General features: G+C 44.8%; 2 protein-coding genes across 2 annotated transcripts in view; one reads left to right on the forward strand and one right to left on the reverse strand.

The window, feature by feature from the left end:
* Window positions 1-2,923: 2,923 nt before the first annotated feature.
* Window positions 2,924-12,635, reverse strand: STYXL2 (serine/threonine/tyrosine interacting like 2). The gene is made up of 5 exons (XM_035895998.1): window positions 12,523-12,635; window positions 9,973-10,067; window positions 8,860-9,091; window positions 7,921-8,138; window positions 2,924-5,754 (listed from the first exon to the last, which is right to left on the reverse strand). The coding sequence occupies exons 1-5, from the start codon at window positions 12,633-12,635 to the stop codon at window positions 2,924-2,926; spliced, it is 3,489 nt and encodes a 1,162-aa protein (XP_035751891.1).
* Window positions 12,636-20,563: 7,928 nt separating this feature from the next.
* GPA33 (glycoprotein A33) overlaps window positions 20,564-23,385 on the forward strand; it is an 11,551-nt gene continuing 8,729 nt past the window's right edge. The window contains exon 1 of the mRNA XM_009640488.1: window positions 20,564-20,597. Within this exon, the coding sequence (XP_009638783.1) occupies window positions 20,564-20,597 (34 nt within the window). The remainder of the gene's footprint in view (window positions 20,598-23,385) is intronic.

The following is a 23,385-nucleotide window of genomic DNA, read 5'->3' on the forward strand; positions in this document are numbered from 1 at the left end:
CTGTGAGCTAGAGCCTTTCCCATCTCACTTTCAAGCACAGGCCGTACACTGAATGGAGTCCAAAATGATCCCCACCCCCTTATTGCTTTGGGGGTTTGGCTTTATTAACAAGGATATAAGCAATAAGAAAATAAAGTTCAGCTGTTTCTAAGGCTTCTCCCTCATGACTGCTCAGCCAGCATCTTAGATGGCCTCTCCCCAGCAAAACATTTTTATCTCCTTTTTACACAAGTGAACTAATAACCCACCTACCTCAGTGAGTCAGCAGAACCCACTTAACCCTTTCCCAGAAGGGTCAAAACTTGCTATCAGGATGGTTTGGCTCAGGCTTGTTATAGAACCATATTCTGCCCCTCAGTCTTGAATAATTTATTTGTGCAGCAGACCTAGATTACTGTTTAAATCAAAATGCTACCCAAACAAAGGCTGCGCTGTACAGTGCAAAATGAAACCAATTACTACATCAGATAATGCTCATCTTTTACAGTGTAAGATGCCCCCTACAGTATTGCAGAGGACAGGCATTTCTGTTGAGAACAGCAGCCAGCCATAGGAAGCGGTAGAGAGATTTTTCAGAGGGAACCAGCCTTTGATAAAAAAGTAAATTCAGTGCCAGAAGGTGCTGCACACTTCCACTTTGATCCGTTGAAACTCAAGATCTTTTCTAGACTGAATTTAAAGCAAGCTCCAAATATGCACATGCAGAGTTGTTTTCCGCTAGTGCAACTCTACCAGGGATGAAGAAAGGAGGAAAATGCCTATCCTAAAACACATTGCAGAAATTCAATACAAAATCTCAGAATGTGGGTCAAAGCCTGAAATTTCACTACTTAAAAAAAATACAACTCACAGAAGTATGCAGAAATAAGGGATGCATTGTATTATATATTATATTGTAGTAGAAGTGCATTATAAGCCTTATAGCATCTCTGGATGCCTGAAACATTAACAAGACCATGTCCCTTAAGTACTTTAAAAATGTAATCCGAGTTTACTAAAAAAATAAAAAAAGCCACAAGTAAAATATGTTCTTTCTCTTATTTTTCTATCCCTGTTATTGTTCAATCACCTGATTTTGAGACTCCATTCACCTGACAATAAGTAGATACCATTTACCCCAGTCCTGGCTGTCAGAAAGAGTCATCTTTATCTTCAGAGAAGCAGGGATAATGTCTAATCAGTGAGGTATAGTTGAGAGAAATGATTCTAAGTTTAGGAAAATTGGCAGCTGCATTTTGTTATCAGTAACCATTATTTAGATAGCATTGCTGATGTGCGTGGCGTCATACAGACAAGGACAAAGACCAGGCCCTTGCCCTGTGGAGCTTACTGTCTATATTACACAATTAAAACAGGGAGAGGTACTAGCATAATAGTAATAGAGAGCTCTAAGCATCGCAGTGGGAGGGAGAAGAGACGACAAGAAAAAGAAAGGCAAAACTTCCTTTGAGAAAGCAATACTGCATCATCCCTTCATTGTTGTTTTATACTCAGCTCTGCCAGAGGGTTTTAGTTGTTTCAAAATACAGTCCGTACAGAAGAGGGAACAGATAATTCCAGAGTAGGAATCAGGGAAAACTGGCCTAGGTGTTTATAAGAGAGAGGTGGAAGATGTTGACTGGGAACAGAGCTGGGTGCTTTGATGAGTCAAAGACACAGCATCATACGAGCCACTCGAGTGATGCTGTGACAGGCCTGGCACGTCAGGCCACACAAGCTCATGAGGTCCTGCGGGACATGGAAAGACCCGAGGCTCTTAACTTGGTGTACTCAGTCAACATGGAGACTGTGCTCCTTCCACTTCCAGAAAAGTGGGCTCTGTAGCTCATGATACAAACAACGCGTTAACTGTAACACACCAACTAAACCTTCCATTTCCTAAAAACAAGCTTCCAAGTACCACATTGAACAGACATACGCTTTGTCCTTAGGTGCATGGTACCTTACACCAATGCTTTAGTTATACATCATTTTATTGTGGTCAGTTTGTGTACCACTCTTTTCTTTTAAGGCAAGGATATTGCAAATTAATACATGACAATCTGACCATAGACATAAAAGCACAGACTTAGCTGAGCTGCATACATAAAACAAACAGAAGTCAGTACTTCAGAAACCCAGCCTAAACTAACACTAATCCTAACCCTAACTCCATCTCTTTAACTACATCAGAACATAATTTTTAGATGGCTGTTAATATTACTGCATTTTCCCTTTGTTGACCCAAAATTATTAGCAGGAACCAACCATACTGGAGCAGAGATAACTCCATCTAATAGAAAACAATGGTACCACAGGAATACATTCATTACTGCATTGAACTTCTTAAAAGAAAGAGGCGTTTTCTTTCTTCTGTATTTCACTTTGCTTCTGCTATTTAGTGAAGTAGAACAGTACATGTATTTCCCTCAACTGTCTTATTTCTGTAGACATTCATAAGACCAGTGCAGAAAATGGAGCCTACCTGGCAATATCTTCTCAGTGGTATAAAGTAAAACTGATTAAGAGAGGAACATTCTTCAAGTTCCTAGAAAAGGCTATTGGCTTCTTCCATTTATGATCAAAAAGATCTTAGAAAAAATATGTCCAGTCTTTAACAAGACCAGGAAATTGAAATAACCAAAATTGGATGTGATTGGTCTTTTGAATTGAGGTGCCACCATTACTTGCTTTTGCTGCTGAAACATTGTCTGTCTCCTAATGGCTTCTAACATTGTGTTCCTACCTACATTGATCATTTAATACTAGCATCTTCTTTCTGACAAACCACAAACACTTCCAAAACTTGACCTCTTCCCTTTATCGCTTTTGATTAAGAAGAGAACTATCTGCAGGAAATGCCCTACAAACCACAAAGGATTATCAGAAATATAATGATGAGTGATTCAGGGACTCTGCTTGTGTTCCTATAATCTGATCTTGGTCACTCTTCCCTTCTCCGACGGAGCTTTGCTGTAGTTTCTTCTAGTCGGCTTCTCCAGGCAGCGATAATGGCATCATCATCCATCTCTTCTTCCTCTTCTTTACGCATGCTTCGCCTGTACTGGGAGAACTCTCTAGATGCAAATCTTTCTTCACTTTGTTCCACTTTTGCCTCCTTCTTTCCATCCTCTTCAGACTTTGAAAAGCTCTGGGTGAACTTTCTTTTAGCTCCAAATTCTGACATGTCTGACCTGGCCTCCTCTTCACATGCTTCCACATGATGAGATCTAACTCGACTCTGTGTAGATGGTTCTGGGCATTCAGAGTCAAAGGATGGTTCAGGTGTTCGGCTGAAAACATGCAGCTCTGGGGTCTTTTCTCTAGAACTTGTTGTCTCACTGACCCTTGACCTTGAGAACGTATACATCTTTTTGTCCTCTTTTGCAGAAGCAGAGGAAAATCTTGATATGGTTCTCAGTGAATCTCCTTTTGACTCGTAGGAAGAACAGCTGTCTAGCTCTTCTCTTTGCGATCTGGAGAATCTATAGCTGGATGTTTCAGAATCCATCTCTCTAACTTTGGATGATCTGCTATATTTCTCTCTAGCCTTCTCACTTTGATCACAATATGGCGGTGGTTCTCTTTCTGCTTTCAGCCCACTGAGCCACTTGGTAATATCAGTCTCTATCTCTGACTTTGGTGCACCTGTGTTTGCAGGTTGACTGGACAGATCAAAGACCGTATCAGTTCTGTCAAGATCTGCTTGCAAGGGGTGCCTGTGGCTGTTTGTTGTACTCTCTCTGTCATCTTCTATTTCATTTTCCTCTGCTTTGGTCATCTTTTTTTTAAACAAAGTGCTGCGTTTATTGTCTCTGATCACCTTTTCAATTTGATAATCTGTCATTTTCTCTCTCATTTCCATTTGCATCTCCTTCTCCTTCCTCCTGAGTTTCTTAAGGTCAACTTCATCAGCAAAGAGGCTGTACAATGGCTTGCTTGTCTGTGTTGTCTTCATGTTTGAACTAGTCCCTTCTGTCCTTGCGCTCACTGAGGTATTGCAAGACAGGACAGACTGAGACTCAGCCCTGTGCACGTCTTGCTGGCGAAGCTGAGAGGCAGCAAGAGATGAGCCACTGAGAAGAGAAACCTTATCATCATCTACACGCCTGCCAAGGTCTCCTGACATTACGCTGGAGGCCATTGCAGACGATGGACGGGACAGCATCATGATCTCGTTTTGCTTTTGAGCGATGGTTTCACTGACCACATTAGCAATCCAGTTCTGAATGCTTGCCATGGATATTGTGTCACCTGGGCCAACTGGGAGGTTGGGAAGGGGTATACTTGGCATCTGAGGCTGCAGTGCCCCTGTGCTGCTCCTGGTCTGTGATACAGATGAATGATTTGTCTGCATGCTCAGTGCAGAAGCTGCATCCTCAGCACCACTTGCAGAAGGTGCTGAAGGCCAGAAAGCTGACAGTGGGATACTCCCACTCATTGTACTGTCTGTCTCCCAGCTGCACATGGACTGGCTTTCTTCTAAAATTTTCTTTGAACGTTCAAGGAGCTCTACACGCCTCTGCTTCTTTTTGGTTGAAGCAGAATCCTCACTTTTGGCAAACTCCACAAATTCCTCCTTGCTTTCACTGCCTACCTTCTTCTGCCGCTTCATCTTCCAAGCCTGGTAAGCAGTGAGATTAATATCTGACAAACTCTTCCCTTCTGCCCCCTCTCCATCTGCCTGGCTGCCAGCTTCTGCTGGAGATGGTGCAGAAGATGATGATGGTTCTAAATCCTTCTTGTGAAAGCCAAACTGGATCCTCTTGACCTTCCACCTTTCCAGAGGAGTCAACTTGTCTTTGTTCTTTTGACAGAAATTGTAAAAAGAGCTACTGTCTGAAAACACACTCTCCTCATCCACATCCTTCTCCTTTCTTCCTGTTTCTGGGGATTGTCTCTCCCCACAATTTTTATTCTTAGAACGATACCTCTGAGCAGCTTCCTTCTCAATCTCCAGAAGCCTCTGGTTCCACATGTCCCAAGTGCTCTCTGAAGACATAGAGCCTGTGCGGCTCCTCCTCATCCTGCTAAAGCTACTGGCTTCCAGCTGTTGTTTCAGGGTTCGGATCTCAAAACTGCTCACACTCTCAACATCACTGAATTCACCTGATGGGTTAGGTCTTCCTCCCATGCTGGAATCTCCATCCTCCTCCCTGGGTGGACTCTCCATTTGGTATTTCTCATTTCTGCGCTGCCAGTCATGGATCCTCTGTTCCACATCCTCCTCAGATTGTTCCCCTTCCTGATACAGAAGCTTTGGAGATGTTATTCTTACATGGTTAACTCCTGGTTCCTTTGCAGGCAGGCCTTGTTTCTTCCTCCATTCCTCATACAACTGTTCCTCTTCCTCCTCACTGATGAGGGTGGAGTGTTTGGAAATGCAGCTAGTTTTTCCCACTGATGAAGAGCTCATAAGACTACCCATCAGGCTGCTGGTGTCCTCTTCTTCTACTGTGATGGAGTGGGCTTTGGCTCCCATGATGCTTTCTGAGTCCTCAACTCTAGACAGTCGGGAAGAAGTCCCTGCATGAACAGGACTTTGACTAGGAGTGACTTCTTCATCTCCAGTATGCTCCGACTCTCGTTCCTCCAACAATTGCTCGTTGAGCTCCCTTAGCTGTTTCAGAAAGCCGTCATTGGGGTAAATGGCACGCTTCTTTCTCAGCGTCATCAGAGCCTCCAGAATGGTCATATGGTGGTAGATCATCAGGTAAGCAGCCACCAGTACAGCTGACCGACTGATTCCCATTTCACTGCTGACAAGGATTTTGCCTACAGGTATTGAATATAAAAGTGATTAACTATTTCCAATAACATAGAGAGGTTGCTCTGATATGTAGCACAAAAGCATTCTCTGAATAGTGTTAAAAATTAGATTACATTTCAGTCACTGAAACCAATACTAAATATTCGTTAGCATGATCTTAATAAAGATCTAGATACATATGAATAAAAACCACATTAGTGTCAAAAGCTGTGGCAGGCACTTTTTAAAACGATCTAAATAATATTTGTATTTTCACCTATACACTTCTCCAAATGATCAAAAAGCTTATAATAGGTATTAGGAAGACAAGTGATATAGTAATCTTGACTTGCTGGCTGACTTAGGGTAAGACATTTAAGCTTTTCATGCTTCAGTTTCCCCATATGTAAAAAGGGAGAGATTAGCATTAGCCTCCAGGAAGGGATTGGGAGGATAAGCAAATAACTTCATTTTTTATAAGGCACATTATAGGACTTAAATACAATTTTGTATTAATTTAATTATATTTTTGCCAGAATCCAGATCTCATGTTCAGCAAGGTACACTCAAACAGTTGTATGTAGACTGGCTGGAGGCCAGTCATAGTATATCTCAGAAAGGAGAACCAAGAAACTAGCAGAAGAGAGCTGATTTTGACCCTGATACAGCTGCCCCAAACTACTGAGACCCACTGTTCTGTAAACAGTGACTGCAAGAGCTAGAATCAAAGCTGAGGATCTGTTTTATTTCATGGCATTTACACAGAAGCCACCTCTTGCAGAAAACTAAGCTTTGGACAATTTATAACAAATTCCAGTTAAAGAAAAGCTTGTAAATACGAAGAGAGTGTAAATGAGGCTTTACTAGCTTGCCAATAACTGAAATTACTGTTTCTACACTACTGTACAGTGTGTGATAAACTCCAGGTTAATCAAGCTGTTTGCAGTGAAACTTAATGAAGCCAGTTTAAACACAATCTTTCTGACTGCTGATATGTTACCACAAGTATTTACCTAATGTACCTATTCCTACAATCCCGAAATACCTTTTACACCTTTCTTAGTATCGAAAGTCCCAGTTGCCTTCCAAGTGTTTTAACAGCCCGTAAAGCCTATTTAACAGCTCACCAAAAGGGGGAGATCTCATTCCTCTGCTTGATTTCAAGGCTCCTCTGTCTCAGTGCATCCTTCCCTGTGTCGGCTCTGGTACTCACCGGGCCCTTTAATGAGCCAGTTCAGCTCACTGACCCAATGGAAAAACCTTCCCTTCCATTGCTGGGCTGTTGGTTTTGCTGGGTTAGTGAGTTGAAGGGTCGATGAATGCCAGCAGCAGTAAGCATCTGTGCTGTGCTAAGGGTAGCAGTGGGAGTTACGAGGAGGAACACAGATGGGTAGAGTGTCCCTCCTCGTGGTGTTGGCTATTAAAATTGGCACAACTTTTCTTGCGTACAAACAAAACTTCTCACTTTTCTTACTGTCACTTCTACTAGGAGGTAACCTGTTGTCTCTCTACAAAAATTAAATGCAGTGAATACAAATATGAAGAATATTGGTGATATCACTGATTGTGGCGTTCATTTTCATATTGAATTCCATAAAGATATTTCTAACTGTCCACTGAAGCTGCAACAAAATGGCCAGTATGCACACTGGAGGTCCACAGAGTAACAGTTGCCATGGAATTGGAGTCCAGCAAATTACACAGTAGTGTGCAGTAGTGTAGACATCCAGGGGTTCAACCCAGATGTTTGGATTGTTCTAGTAAATCAGCCCAGTCTTGTGTAGTAAGCATCCTGGCAAAACTGAAACTCATAGTATACAGGAATGTATCAATATATATAGTATCATATACTATCAATATAAAAAAATATATTTATTGGAGCAGGGCTTCACCTCTTTGCAACAGTAGGGTACTTTCAAAGCAGCTGAGGGAGGTGGCTCGCAGTTTGAGTCAGAAGATGCGGGGTTTGCAGCAGGGGCTGCTGGGCTGTCTCCTCTCACTAAGTTTGCCCCCTCCTGTTTTGAACGAGGCATGGCAGACATGGGCAAAAAGTGTTCACCGTAACTGGATGCAAAGAACAAAGTATCTGCCTTCTACACAATTACAAGTGTGGCACTGGCTGTTTGATATCAGAGTAACGCTTCCACCCATTAATTCCCAAGCATTCTGGAACCACTGTAATCTCCTCTTACCCCTGTAAGTCAGCAGTGCTTCATCAAGGAACTCTGCAGCTGGGCGGAAGTGTTTGGAGATATCCATATCTGGGAAATCATCCACTTCAATGCCCAGGTACTGGATATTTAGACCGTTGTAGAAACCTGGTCCTGTGTATACACCTGTACCATGAGCTGCGTTCAAGACATGCGTGATCCCCAGCCTCTTCAAACGGCTTTTGTTCACTGCAACACTTCTTCAGAAAAGAAAGAAAGATGTTAAGACATCGGTGCTCCCGTTTCGCGTAAGAGAGAAGCTACAAGCACTACAGAGCTCCCCGTCTGTGTTACACATGGCTGCTCCACTCAGACCTTAATGTCCTTTCAGCGTTCTACAGGTATTTCTTTCCAATGCTCACCAGGAAAAGAAAATGAGAAACCTGCACTCACCAGTATAGCTGCATGCTCAGTTTCCACTCCAGCTTAATTTTAAACTCGTCCTGCCATCCTAGGTTCAGGCTGTTTACTTATTTCTCAATTTTTATCACTCTGTAATTGATGCTTTATGCTATATCCCCTTCTAATTCTGTTCTGGTCGCTTGCACAGGTGTCTCAGATAGCCATGCTACGGAAGACCTAACCATTTCCACTTGATATTTGCTAAGGCATTTATTTTTTAACTCTCTTCAACATAACAAAGACCTTAGTCCCAATTTCAGGGCCAATTTCCAATCAGAACAGTGTAATTTGGGCTCATTTGCCTTTTCCTTTCCTAAAGTGTCAAATGCTAATTCTATTCCAGGAAGTATTTACTTCTCAGTGCACAGAGATCTTTCTGAACATATTCTGAAAACCACTTTGGGGCTCTCTAGGGATGAAAGGTATTAGATGCATGTAGTACATGTTATGTCTGCAACGGTTCCATCTGACCCTTCACTGGGAATCTCGTGCAACTTGATGACAAAAGCTGACACTCACTTTTCTGCTATGAAGACATTAGGCCAGACTTCATCCACAGCATCCCTGGGGGTCTCCAGCCTGTCCTTCACAAGTGCCCTCTGCAAGTCCATCACACACGGCGTGTTAAACAAGCTGGTGTCATCAATCTTTTCCTTAACTCGGTTGTACAGGTCTTCCACCATCAGCTGCCGCGCAGACTCTAACATCCTGGGATACACTGAATCTACCTTGGCGTCCTTTGTCTTCAGTTCTGGAATAAACTGACATTGTAACTAAAAGCATGTAAAAACAAAGCAAATATATGACCTGTCTTTCTTTGTTCCTGGGACAAGCCTCGTGGCTTGCTTTTTTTCCCAGTAACATCACACCATCCTGTTTGCAATATATGCACATACATGCTTATCTAAGCAGCCTCGAGGTAGTTAGTAATGGGAAGAGCACATTGCACTGTCCTCTCAGTCCAGAGACCCACACACTGGCCAAAGGGCCAGGAGTTAAGGGCACACCCAGAAGAATGCAGTCACTCCCTACAGCTTCCTGAGGAGGGGAAGTGGAGAGGGAGGTGCTGATCTCTTCTCCCTGGGATCCAGTGACAGGACACGTGAGAATGGTTCAAAGCTGCACTGGGGAGGTTCAGACTGGACATGAGGAAGCATTTCATTACTAAGAGGGTGACTGAACACTGGAACAGGCTTCCTAGAGAGGTGGTCAATGCCCTCAGCCTGTCAGTGTTTAAGAGGCATCTGGACAATGCCCTTAACAATGCTTGGACAATGCCTTTGGTCAGCCCTGCAGTGATCAGGCAGTTGGACTAAATGGTTGTTGTAGGTCCCTTCCAACTGAAATATTCTATTCTATTCTATTCTATTTTGTTGCAGTGAGCAAACAGCAATCAAACTGTACTCACCACTGTGGCACATGATTCTGCCACAGATTCAGTGCACAGCTTCAAAGGAAGTCACCAAGCATTTCTGTAAATTTTTATTTCTTTGTGGTTTTCACCCCCGCCTCAGGTGGGCTTTTCTCATAAAGGTTTTTTTATCATTTTAGGACCTCTGGATGAGAAAGGCAAAACAAATGCAACTCAAGTCTCTATTACTTACATAGCTCTTCTACACTTCCTCCTCTTACCTTCATTGATTATTTGTTTGGCAGCCACAGCAGATGACAGATGGATTGGCTCCATGAAGATGCTCTCTGTATCAGTGTCCGATATTACTGAATACCTGCCAATCAACCACACTCCCTGTTAGGCAAATGCCTTCCACTGGTATCCCATTTCCAGGATTTTAGCCCTTTTCACCCATTCCAGAAGACAGCAGCAGGGAACTGGAGCAGTGAGGAACCTTTGATGGTAGAAGGGAAGCCCCAGCTCTTCTCCCACCCCTCACCCCCACCCCGCTCTCCAGAGTGGTGGTACAGGCTTCAGATATGCCTTGGTATCCAGGGTTTGCAGGATGCAGGCAGGTCCCATGGGGAGCAGCTGCAGTGGGCTGGGAATGCAAGAGAATGGTCTGGTGGAGGAGATTTTGGGTAGAGAAGGTCAGTGTCTGGTTTGAGACTGGGAGGGGAATGGATCACAAGGAGTAGTCTCACAAGTAGCTCTTGCTTAGACAGACTGACATAAACATTGTCCTAACTAGAATTTATTGAACAATTCAAAACAGATTATGCTAGAAAACTGTTGGGTTTTTTTTTCCATTAGCTAATTGCCTACAAGCAGTCATTTGAGTTATCACAAGCTGTGATGCAAGCATTAAGATTGAAGCCTGTGAATCTCTCCCTCAGTACTCAGTACATTGGTCACTTCATAGCATGAAGTCAGTCTCTCCACTCAGATGGCATTGTCTGATGGCAGGTCAGAAGTAACTATGAAACCCACAAATACCTTTGAAGGGAGTTCTTTGACACAGTGTGTGATTTACCTAAGGTTTTGTTAAGCAAAAAAGGGCCACAAACTTGAAAACAAATATATTTCCATTTGGATGCACCTGTACAGTTTGAGTAAATCTTCTGTTCTTTAGACCATCTTAACAAAATATTTTATGGAGCTTTTTCCCCAATGTACACCCTCTATTTTTCCTTCCAAATAGATGGTACAGATCATTAGGACAAGTTTGCTGCCATCACAGAAGCTATCTGGCAATGCAGGCTTGCAGTACTTGCAACACACTGTTTTTGTTTAATTAAAGCAGGACAGGGAGGGTGATAAATGTGCAGTCAGGGTGCAGCAAAATGTCTGGAGAGCTAAACTGCTTTCATTCTTCAGAATCAAAATGGAGGGCACAGCCATCGGAAACCACTTAGTGGGCTCGTCTAGGTCATTTAGTTGGGTTCCAGCACTTGTCAACAGTGACTGAAAGTAATCCTTTTCTAGCTCTTCAAAGGAGTTTATGAGATGAGCAAGGCAAGTCTCAGTCTCATTTACAGGAGCTGACACAAATTTGCAGCTATGCCCTGCCTTCAGTTGCTTTTGCTGTAAAGGTTGCCTCCAAGCGCCATAAAAAGATAACAGTTGGTAATAATCTGCCACCACAGCCTCCACACATTTTACTTGGAGCTGCCCCAAGCATCCATGAAATACACAGGTACAGAACTGCCCAAGCTTGGATGCTTCAAGGGCCTTGTTCTATTTGGGAAGGACCTTGCCATTTTCATCGTTGCTTTTGGCATTGACAGCAAGAAAAAAGGGAGGGGAAAAAATAAGGGGGAAGGGAAGGGAAGGGAAGGGAAGGGAAGGGAAGGGAAGGGAAGGGAATTGAGAGGTGCTTCTGTTCATTTTGAGTGGCTGATGAGCAGTAGGAAAGTGATTTACCAGGTTCAATACATAGTTTTATGTTATGTGAGCTCAGTGAACTTCCTAAACAATTTTTAAATGATGTAGTTAAATGAAATAAGCACTCTGTCTTCATTTTTCTGCAGTGCCCCTCAGTTAATGGGAAACATTTCATAACCTCATACTTTTTAAGGGCCGCTGGGGCAGGTTCTTTTCAAACTTGATCCCTACTCCCTGCCTTCGGTTAAAGCATCTCAAAGTGTACAGAAAGCCCTGCAGAGCATTTTGCTTCAGGAAAAGAGTACAAAGGGATATATTTTTCCTTGTATTAGGAGAAAACACATCTAATCATGCTTGTTTTGCTTGAGGTAACTCAATGTCTGCTTTTGCTGTGACAGCCTCCTGTTTAGTGCCTTTAGCCTGTAGCTAAAGACGGCTCTGAACCAAACCCAAATCTGAAGACCCTCAGTCTTTCTGGGGCTGGGAAAGTCTAATATCAGCACTAAAAAATCCACAGGTCCTTATAATGGACAGAAAGATGGAGCTGAATTTGGGAAGAGTTGAAATCTGGATCAGAAGTTTCAACGTGGGGGTGGACATGAGAGGATAAGACAGGGAAGAGCAATGATACCACCCCATAGTAATGCTTTCTGCAATTTATCCCCTGCCCCATGTGCGCATACACTCTCAGCAGGATGGATTAATTAGCACAACCGTCCTGCCTCTGCAGTCTCTCTCCCCGCTGGCACACTAACCCCCGCCTCCGGGAGGGGAGGGAAGCCCTGGGCTCCACGCTAGATCCAAGCGCCTGTGTAGAGAGGAGGCGGTGGAAGAGGAGGGAAGGCAAGCCCATCTACCACGTGTTACCAGGAGGCCATGGCGGCACCCACAGCAAGCATGCTCACCGGCTGGGCGAGGGGCTGCGGAGATAGTGCGCTTGCACAGCCTTCACGTCCGGTCCCTCGTCCTCCTCATCGGGTACCGCCTGCTCGCTGTCCGAATCTCTGCCACTGGCCATGGCAGCTGTGAGAGGATCCGCTGCAAGGGGAGCACAGCAGGACGAGGGCCGTTACAGAGGTCTGAGCGGGAGGCCATCCCCCAGCCGTGGGGTGGCAGTGGCGGGGGGGGGTACAGCAGCAGAAGGGGCTCCCACATCTTGCTCCCACAACCCTGCGAGCAGCCCTTGCCGCAAGCCTGCTGCACTGGCTCCTCTGCCAGGGTGCCTGCTGTTCCCGAGGCCTCGTGCAGCTCCCTGGCTGGTGCCCAGCCAGTGCCGATGCCCTTCTTGCCTGTGAGTAAGCGTGCAGGAAGGCCAGGAAGGAAGGGGTGGCGGGGCAGAAACTCTATCCCCCCCCTGCCCTGCACAGCCCATGCATGGTGGCTGGAAGGAGCTGTACACAGCCAGAGCCAGATTGGAAGGAGCATCGGGGGCAAGAAACATGAGACCTGACCTCCCCAAAATGAAACACTCCTAAAGCTCAAGGCCAAAGGCACTTTAAGCCTCAGAACTTTGCCCTTGTAATCTTTTGTGGGGAGGCTGCTGTGCCCACCCTGGGCACAGGAGGGCGAGGGAGCCATAGCTTGGTTAGGAGCATGACAATGCAGCAGCCCCCCTTCCCCGGGTCTGCCCAGAGCGACTCCCGGCTCGCCATGCCATGACAGCCGGTGGTGGCTCCGAAGGGCCCCAGCAGCCAGCCTCAGGCAGGAGAACCCCAGCCGTGTGCCACCAATGGGGCTGAGAGCGGCTGCCTCTCATGGGGCAGGGAGCAGGGAGGCAGGGGAGCAAGGAAAGGGCACTTACCCCTTGTGCCTGGACGACTCTGCTGGGGGTGCCTGTTGGAGGCACAGCAAAGGAATCCGGAGAAGAGGGCAGGAAACCTGGCAGGGAACGGTACTGGGGGGAGAGAAATCAGCTACCCCCTCTCTCTCAATGCAGCTTCTTCATCAAGGGGCAGGACAACTGTCGGCACCAAACCTTTATCAGCCTTCTAAAAATAGCGTTGTCCTGACGCTGGCTGCTGAATTGCACAGGGAAAGAATTCAGTGCCTCATAGACGGCAGCTGGTCAAGCACTTAACTCCTTCCCCGCTGTGGGCTGGATCCTCTGACATTTCCCAGTTGCAGGAGGAGCCCAGGAAGAGACTAGAGCTAGTGTGGCTGGATCTCTGCCTGCAGGGAGCCTCCAGGCAACTGGGACCACACCAGGCACAACTTGAAATGCTGGTATGACCTCTGATGTCCTTGAGAAACACAGTGCAGGATGAGGCACTCCAAGCTTACTAGAAGCAAGCTACCTGTCAACTACGTAGATTTCTGTAAGGTCTTTGGTATGGCCGCCCACAACATTCTCACCTGTAAATTGCAGAGAGATGGATTTGATGGATGGACTGTTTGATGGATCAAGAAGTGGCTGGATGGCTGCATCCAGTTACAGTCAATGGCTCAGTGTCCAAATGAAGATCAGTAACAAGTGATGTCCCTCCAAGGTCTGTATTAAGACTGGTTCTGTTCCCTATCTACATTAACGACATAGACAGTGGGACTAAGTGCACACTCAGCAAGTTTGTGGGCAACACCAAGCTGAGTGGTGCAGCTGACTCGCTAGAGGGAAGGGATGCCATGCAGAGGGACCCTGACAGGCTTGAGGAGTGGGCCCATATGAACCTCATGAGGTTCAACAAGGCCAAGTGCGAGGTCCTACACCTGGGTCTGTGCAATCCCCAATATCAATACAGACTGGGGGATGAAGGGTTTGAGAGCAGCCCTGCAGAGAAGAACTTGGGGATGTTGGCAGATGAAAGACTGGACATGAGCTGGCAACACGTGCTTGCAGCCCAGAAGGCCAACCGTATCCTGGGCTCCATCAGAAGAAGCGTGGCTAGCAGGCTGAGGGAGGTGATTCTGCCCCTCTGTTCTGGTGAGACCCCACCTGGAGCACTGCATCCAGCTCTGGAGCCCCCAGCACAAGACATGGACCTGCTCAAACAGGTCCAGAGGAGGGCCACCAAAATGATCAGAGGGCTGGAGCACCTCTCCTATGAAGACAGGCTGAGAGAGTTGGGATTGTTCAGCTTGGAGAAGAGCAGGTTCCATTGCGGCCTTTTGTACTCAAAGGAAAGGCTTATAAAAAAGACTTCTTACCAGGGCCTGTAGTGACAGGACAAGGGGCAATGATTTTAAACTAAGAGGGTATATTTAGATTAGATATAAAGAAGAAATTTTTTACATTGAGGGTGGTGAGACACTGGAACAGGTTGCTCAGGGAAGTTGTGGATGCCCCATCACTGAAGTGTTCAAGCTCAGGTTGGATGGGGTTTTGAGCAACTTGATCTAGTGCAAGATGTCCCAGACCATGGCAGGGAGGTTGGACTAGTTGATCTTCAAACGTTCTTTCTGACCCAAACCATTCTTTGGTTCTATGACTGTATGATTAGCTGATTTTTGTTCTTGGAAGAGCTTGGACTGAGGTACACTCCTCCAAGGCCATTTCAAAGAGGAAACCTCCAGTTCCCATCTCTTGACTCCCCAGCAAAGCTCATGGGCCAGGCTGATCCAAGGCAGAACCAGATGAAAGCTTAAGTGCTATTTAGTTGTACCGGGGGGCTCCAGTTCTGAGTCATGCACTGACATCCCACTGTTGATTCCTTTTGCAAACACACAAGCAAACAAGAAAGGAAGTGGAAAATAGAACTGACCTATCTCATACCACAGATACCTTTGCTGCTGCATCATGCTGGGCATGGCCTCCATATCCCCCTTCCTTCTTACTCAAGTGCCGCATCCCCACATGGGGATGGGGCCACATCCGCAGGGGTGCCACATCATGGCAGGGAAGAGCCATGAAACAGGCACTCAAGTCTTTGTGTGCTTATAGCCTAGCCTTGCGTTAGTACAGTTACTGGGGTGAGGAAGCAGGAACAAGAGGAAGCGGTATATTGAATCTCAAGTGTCACATCAAGGGGATAAATGGGTTACTGATTATAGGTTTGAAGAGATTGTAACAGTTTCATGTACCAAAAGAGGATGAATTGTGTCGATCCTACAGCTGCCTGCTCTGGACAATACAATTTTAGTGCCATGTGTGCTCTTGTTAATTACAGCTAATTGAGGCAGGAATTGATCTAAAGACATTTGCCTATGGACTCCCTTATTATTGGAGAACAAGAGCTTTCAAAGGACCTAAATGTTGTGGGAGCACATATACAATTGGCACCCAATAGAAACTGATGCTTTTAATTCAACTGAGCTGCTTCTGAAAATCCCGTTTGTGAATCTTTAGGATACAGCTGCAACAGGGGATGATGGCTAGACCTGAACGCCCTGCCATGCCCACCGCAACCATTCACATGCAGAGATGCAGACAGGATCGCCCGTGTTGCAGACTTGTGGAGCATATGCAGGCAGCAGGCAGCCTGGCAGCTCTTCCTCACTGCTTGTTACAAGTTGCTGCTCCATGGAATCAAGATGACCATGCAGAACAGAGGTAAGATTGTTAGAAACCTTTGCTAATGAATGTATGCCCATGCAAACATAGCAAAAAGTTACAAACTGAAAGTGGTTGGGCATCTGTCATTAGTGATTAATATATCTATTCATAGATGAACCCAATCTGAATGCAGCCAGGTGCTGTCCTTTTAGGTGGGAAAGATGGGATCTTGATGGAAGGTTTCTCCGTCTTAACAGGAGTTACTATTATTTGTAGTGTTAGTGCTATGCTACCTATGCATTAATCCTCATTGGATTTTATAGGCCAGCCTTATCAGAGGGTGTATTTTGGGCAACACAATGAAGCCACCCTAGTTTTGTATTAAAGCTTTTCCTGTCAATGGCAGTTTTATTTAAATAAGCTAATAATATCCCCTAAAAATCCTATATATCAGCAAAAAGATTCCCCAGAGCTGCAGCCATCAGCAAAACCAAGACTTTAAGGGTTTGCATTGCCCATGGGTGAGTCATGAAGAAGTTGATGTGTGCCAGCCTATGATAAGACATGGGCCTATGTTAGCCTAAGTACCTATGTCAGTTCCTTTAGCTGTGGTCCCAATGCCTGTGAGTTTTGGCAGCTCACGCTACACAGAGAAAGAAAGTCGACCCAGAAACAAAATTAAAATCTCTTAAAACTGCCATCTGTCCCAGTCTTTCTGTTTGGGCAGCTCCGCCAACTTCTCGTAGGTAAACTGCATATTTGCCTCCTGCATTTATCAACAGCTCCTGGAGCCCCCAACGAGAACTGTCAGGGAAAAGTAAGAGGATATAAGTGCCTAAACACCTGTTCCAATCCAGGCCTAATTAACTAACAAAAGCCATAAATAAAGTGCATCTAAACAAGTGTCTTAATATCAGATTTATGTAAGTATCAGGTGTTGAAGCCTATGCTCTCCATGATACCTAGGAACCCAGTCCTATTTAGCTAAGTCTCCAAAACAACAGAACATTATCAATCTCAGCGCCAACTTCCTTATTCATAATGCAACTGAGTGGCTGACAGAGGCAGGGTAAAACTGTTCCCACAGTGAGTCATTTCCACACCAGTATTTCTGCACGGACGCCAGTTGAGGCAGCCTGTCCCAGTTATGGACCGTGAGAGAAGATCTAGAGCCCGTCCCTCCCCCCCAGCACAGTGGGACAAGACACGTGCCAATAGGCTTGGAGAGGACGCACCTTGTTACTTTTGCAGTTAAGTAATAAAGTTATGTGAAAATAGTGCATTTGTTTCAGGGTTAACATGCAGTGTTCAATCTACATACCATCTTTTAGACAGTAAGGTTACTAAGCTCAGACCTGCTTTAGATATTTGGGAAACTATAGTCATAGGCACTGTTTTCAGCTTAACTCTGCAAGTTCTCTCTGTTGTGGGCTTTTTACTAGCCAGTTGCTGAAGGTACGAAACCAGACTAAACCCCGTGTATTCCCAGAAGCAGTGGGATTAACAAGCCTGGTTTCCGATGGATGTGTGCCCTGCAGTCCAGGTGCCCCCAAATGAGAAGCATCCCTCTCGGAGTCATCAGCTCTTGCTGCCTGTGACTTCTCACTATACCACATTTCCCTATCCACCTGGCCGAGCAAGAGATGTCCATGGTTAGGTGCATCAGTTGTGCAACCACAGATTCTTAGAATGGAAACAATGATTAATGCCTAAGAGGTACCATTAATTTAGATTTCTCTCTTATCCCACCTGATTGGGATTGCTGATTTTTATGAGACTGAAAGGAACTTCCCGTCTTTAAGATTACTATTTATCTGTCAACTTTAGCTGAAATCAGTCAAGTGGGTTTTGAAATTATTGGGGAGAAGTTGTATAAATGATAATGCAGGTCTTATTTTGTGAAGAGGATAATGGCAAGCTTACCAAGTTGGTACGGTGTCTGTCATGGACTGTAACCAAGTTCTTTTGGTGAATACTCTAAGCTGTTATGTACAGAACTGACAGTTAACAGAGAAAGTATAGGCAGACGGTGTACAGTGATGGCATTTCTGTCACTATCTCTGTTCATCAGATTCAGTTAAAATATTAAATGGGAGCAGAATCAAAAGTGTGGAAGGCAGATCCTACATGTCTCTCCCTGGAGGCTGTGGGGTAAAGTCACAAAGAACATAATGTCTTTAAAAGTGGTAAAAATGTAAGAACCTCATCCTTGTGGGGAACCTCATCCTTGTAGGCTCCAAAGAGGAGAAAGGAGACTACTGACCTTGCTCCGGTTTTCTTTACATCTTGAGTCATTTGTAATTAGCATTTAGAGGTTAGCAAGCTGTTTTTGGAAAAAGGCTCTCCTCTCTTTGCAGGGTCCTTGCCATCTCCTAATGCCTGCAGCCTATCAAAGATGAGACGCATACCGCAGGATAGGTTTTTCTACTGGCTGTCCTCATTTGGAAGACTGCCAAAGAATACAGTTTCTGTACTTTGATGTGCTTTGATTTGCTTTGTGCTAGCAGTTTGTTTGAAAAGAACTGAGGCTATATATCAAGCATGGAAGTATAGATTGTCCTTTCTATCTGAGGGACTGGATTTCCAGTCACTCACAAGCTTCATTGTCTTGGAGGTGTTTTGAACAGCTGCCATATAGACAAAAAGGCAGTCTTCAGCGTGGCTTTTGCATGCTTACTATGCGAGTATGGGCTCAGCACAAGATCAAGATCCAGATCCACTTTACTGGACTAAACACATGTATCTGCAGTGTAGACACCCACTTTTGAGGCAGCCTCCTTCAATAATCAAACCAGAGTTCATCAGTATTATCACTGCATGGTGAGTATGATTCATTTAATCTGAAAATTATGTCTGAAGAGATGAAGTCCCCATCTAAGATGCCTAAAATGATCACTTACACCCTAGAAGTGACTTTCTCTCTCAAATGGCTAGAAATAGAGCAAAGGTGACTATTCCAGACGGAGACATCCCTTGCTGCCTATTGGCAGTGAAGAGTTTAAAAGACATCCAAACCAGCTGCACTCAATTAAATGTAATGTCAGATATTTGTCTGAGCTGCCATCAGTCCTCCTTTTATTCTTCAGTCAATTGTAGTAGCAGTTATTTGTGCCTTCTAAGTGCCCACCCAGAATACATGAGTAGTGGCTGGACCTTCACTGTGCATACCTCAACAGATAGGTAGCTAGCTTGCTACAAGCCATCGACTGGTTTATCTGCCAGCCTTTTTCAGTGGAAAGGTAGAAAGTACTTTTGGTACATACATCTGTTGTGCAAGCCACACACTGGGACAGTTGAATGGTAGGCATAAGAGCCTAAGAACCTGGCTGAGATGCATGTGTCATGGTTTAACCCTGGATGGCAACCAAGCACCACGCAGCTGCTCGCTCACTCCCCTACAACGGGACAGGGGAGAGAATCAGAAGAGTAAAAGTGAGAAAACTCATAGGTTGAGATAAAGACAGTTTAATAGGGAAAGCAAAAGCCACGTGCGCAAGCAAAGCAAAGCAAAGCAAGGGATTCATTCCCTGCTTCCCATGGGCAGGCAGGTGCTCAGCCATCTCCAGGAAAGCAGGGCTCCATCACGCATAACGGTGACTTGGGAAGACAAACGCCATCACTCCGAACGTCTCCCCCCTTCCTTCTTCTTCCCCCAGCTTCTACACTCCGCATGCCGTCCTATGGTCTGGCATAGCCCTTTGGCCAGTGGGGGTCAGCTGTCCCGGCTGTGCCCCCTCCCAGCTTCTTGTGCACCCGGCAGAGCAGGGGAAGCTGAGAAGCCCTTGGCTGGTGTAAGCCCTGCTCAGCAACAACTAAACCATCAGGGTGATAGCAACATTCTTCTCATCCTAAATCCAAAACACAGCACTGTGCCAGCTGCTAGGAAGAAAATTAACTCTGTCCCAGCTAAAACCAGGACAGCATGTCACTTATATTTAGATAACCCATTAGTCATCAAATTCTCATAAATTACATATTCTTACAGGTATATAAATAAAGTGGAGTTAAGCACCTCAGTTCCTTAAAGCCGCATGTGGGCAGCTGCCTGCATTGTGAAACACTTCCATACCTTTCTAACCCTGGCCCTAGGCTCCCTTAATGAATATTTAAGATTAATGAGGCTTATCCTACACTAGTTATATGCCATCACTTGACTGACTTCACTTTTTGATTGTACAGTCATAGTCACTCCACCTTCGGTTTCCCTCTTGCTTCATGCACCTGCCTGGTAGAAGAAACTGGGAAAGGCAGTTTAATTGGGGAAGAAAGTTCACAACTAGGGAAGGAGTTCACAAGTCTCGCATGCGGTGTCAAAGCCTACTGGTGATCTGGCTTGTCATTCAGCCTGGGAGGGGAGTGGCAGACTGGAGAAGCACTTTAAAAGGGACTGAGTAAGCCAGTCTGCGATGCCAATGTGAAGCAACTTTTCAGCTAAAGCCAATTACTTACCCAGCCACCTACAGAGTACAAGGAAGAGCACCTTGAGGTGAAACAAAGGAGAGATGAGGAAGAAGATGGCAATGAAAAGACTTTGGCTGTTCATTTTCAGTGCAAGTGAGTACTAATTTGGTTATGTCTTCATGGGTGGGGTAGGAGGAAACAGCACTACAAAGTCTGGATATTCCAATGCGTGTTTCTTTCTTGTTTAGTAAAAGTTCCTTTGTGTTTATGATCAGGCAGGCGTGTTTACCATCTCTGTGCTAAATGTCCAGACTCACTGGCATCTCCTAAAGCCACAAGACAGAGTTAGGAACAGGAAAAGAATGCTATTCTTCATGAGGCTGTAAAATATTTTTTTAAAAACAGTTTTAATGGCTTCTGGTAAGTACAGTGTTTCTCCCTGAAGAAGGAACTTCCTCAACTGGAAGTGGAAAAGTCCTTGGGTTTTATTATTTTATACATAAATCTGCATGTAGTGTATGTCTCTGTAAGTTTAAATCCTACTGTTTATATGTGCTCCGATACAACTTGTGATCTCTATACGTTATTCACATCAAGGGGGTGCACAACGATCCCTACTAATGTATATAAATCAGCCAGCCCACCCTTGGCCTTCATCACAGACTTGTCCTTCCTCATCCTGCCTTGCAGAGCCTGCAGTCTCAGCTCCACTGCTTTTTGACCTGTCTTGTTTTCTCATATCAGTGCTCCTACACCTTCTTCCAGGCTTCAAACAAAGCTATGCACATGGAAATCACTTGGGTTTTCTACCAAAAATCCTGAAAACCTCCCTTCAACAGTAAGACCCACAAGAAGGAAATTCAAAAAGCGTAATGTAATTAAAGTGGGTGTGCTCCATGTGCAACAAATGTGACTTGGGTCATGATTTTATGATCATTATGGAAATTGCGTAATACCACTGGTATTCATTCTCCTTTTTCATTATTCTCACCTTTCATGCTATCCAAATTACAGAGGGGAAACTTTTCAAAGCAGAAATACGTATATTGGGTGAAGCTCTTCTTGCCTGTTTGGCCAGGACTCAAATGGTAATAATTTAGTGTTAAAATACTGGCCTGTAAAAAATATTTGGAGAAGGTATAGTAGATTCCTGCACTGCACCAGCATGGAGAAACTGCACAGCACACGGCAGTGCAGTGTTGGGATGCCAGAGCTGCCCTGAATGAGCTGCACAGGCTGACTTCTGCTGCTGTACAGCTTTTCACTGCAGTTATGTGAATAACTGCTACTGTGTGCTTGCTAATAGTTGTTCTGAATCAAACAAAATATTTACTTTTAATGCAAATTTCACATTTAAGATGTTTCCCCTTTCCCACTTTGGAATTAAATTTCAGCTAAATTCTGAGGGGAAGTATTGAGGAATTAAAAGTCAGAGCATTTCCTTACAAAGGTGAAGTAACACATTTCCACTTTTCTTACTTTCCTCACTAGCTAAATCTACCAAGACAAATCAGCAATAGTAATTTTGCAAGTCTCAGATTTCTTTCAGCAAAAAAAATATTCCTCTAATGGTTTCCAGCTCTATTAATTACCCTTCATTCTGTTTTGATTAACGCTTAGTAAGGGATGTGAAAGTAAACACACCACTTTTTCTTCTTCCTTTGCACAAATTAAGTTGAACAGAGGGAGATAAAATCTGGTCAGCTTCTTAAAATGTTATAGACATACTGATAACACAAAAAAAAGTAATTCTAAGGCTGCAATCTAGGTGACACCATCCCTCTAGTACTATATATAGGCTACTCGCCCTCTCTCCTTCTTTCAGAATTGGCCCTCTCCTCCCTTCAGCCATACTTTGAATAGATTCTGTTTTCTCTTGGGTGGGTGGTGGTGGGGAGGGGAAACCAACCAACTAAAGAACCCCACCAACCCCTGAAGAAAAACCAGCCAATTTTTAAGATGTGCTGGCTGTTGGTGACTTTGTGAGGCAGTTTAGATGTGGTGAGAAAGGGGAGGGAGAAAATTGGCATGGGTAAATGAAAAGCTTCCCCGAGAGCCAGAAGGAGCCCTAACAAGGGAGGAGTGGGACCCAGAAAGAGATGCCATGGGTAAAAAACAGGAGAGCATCAGAAGCTGGGTATTACAGTGAGAGCAATAGGTGAATAAGCAGTCTTGCTTGTTATGGGCTGTGTCTCTTGGACATGGTGTTTGGATCAGCTGTTCCCTGACTCTGCACTGAAGAGGTGTTTGGAAAAAACCAAAGATCTCATTTATTGTAGGATTTGTGTCACCCAGTTGGAAGAAGGAAACACACTTGTGAGGGCAAGCCTTAGGGTTGGGCAGTCTCTTCTCTGCCTCAAGGCGGAGATAATAACCTGTCTGTAATCTGTGGCCTGGTGGAACTAGTTTCTGAGTGACAAAAGGATCGGAAAATGGGTTTTGCTCCAACTCCTAGTACAGATGGTGGTGCTTTTCACCTAAATACAGGAAAGCGTCTCTATACAGTTGCAACAGGCAACAAGAAAGCTTTCATAGGTGTCTTTCATATAGAGGGCACAATTTAAAATGCAGTCAGAAAGAGCCTTGGGGCTATGCAAACACAACCCTTGCACTGGGTGCGCCAGAGCAGGGAAAGACCTGGGAGTGGCTGCAATAAAACCATGACAGAAGTACTTTGCCATGCTAGTTTCCTTCTCATACCTGTCAATATCTGTAAATTAATTTATCCCGAGAAAACAGAAACCACTACCACCATGTCACAGAGGAAGAGACTTAAATGCATGCTTAACTAAATTAACTGTGCAAGACCACAGAACAACTCATGGGATGGGGAATGCAGAAACATGGAAACCTTGGCTAGAAGCATCCTGCTGTGGTCACTAGGCTGCTTCTCCGTACCAGGATGCTAACAAGCGCAGAAGACAGTTTTTGTACTCCTGCT

Source organism: Egretta garzetta, unplaced genomic scaffold (assembly GCF_000687185.1).
Source record: "Egretta garzetta isolate BGI_Z169 unplaced genomic scaffold, ASM68718v1 scaffold516, whole genome shotgun sequence".
In the NCBI taxonomy this organism is placed as follows: domain Eukaryota; kingdom Metazoa; phylum Chordata; class Aves; order Pelecaniformes; family Ardeidae; genus Egretta; species Egretta garzetta.

Coding starts and splice junctions, on each gene's coding strand:
- STYXL2 (XM_035895998.1), bottom strand. CDS start 12,635: ATGGCCAGTGGCAGAGATTCGGACAGCGAGCAGGCGGTACCCGATGAG. Junction 10,068..12,522: donor CGCAGCCCCTCGCCCAGCCG/GTGAGCATGCTT, acceptor GTTGATTGGCAG/GTATTCAGTAATATCGGACA. Junction 5,755..7,920: donor AGCACTGCTGACTTACAGGG/GTAAGAGGAGAT, acceptor CAATACCTGTAG/GCAAAATCCTTGTCAGCAGT.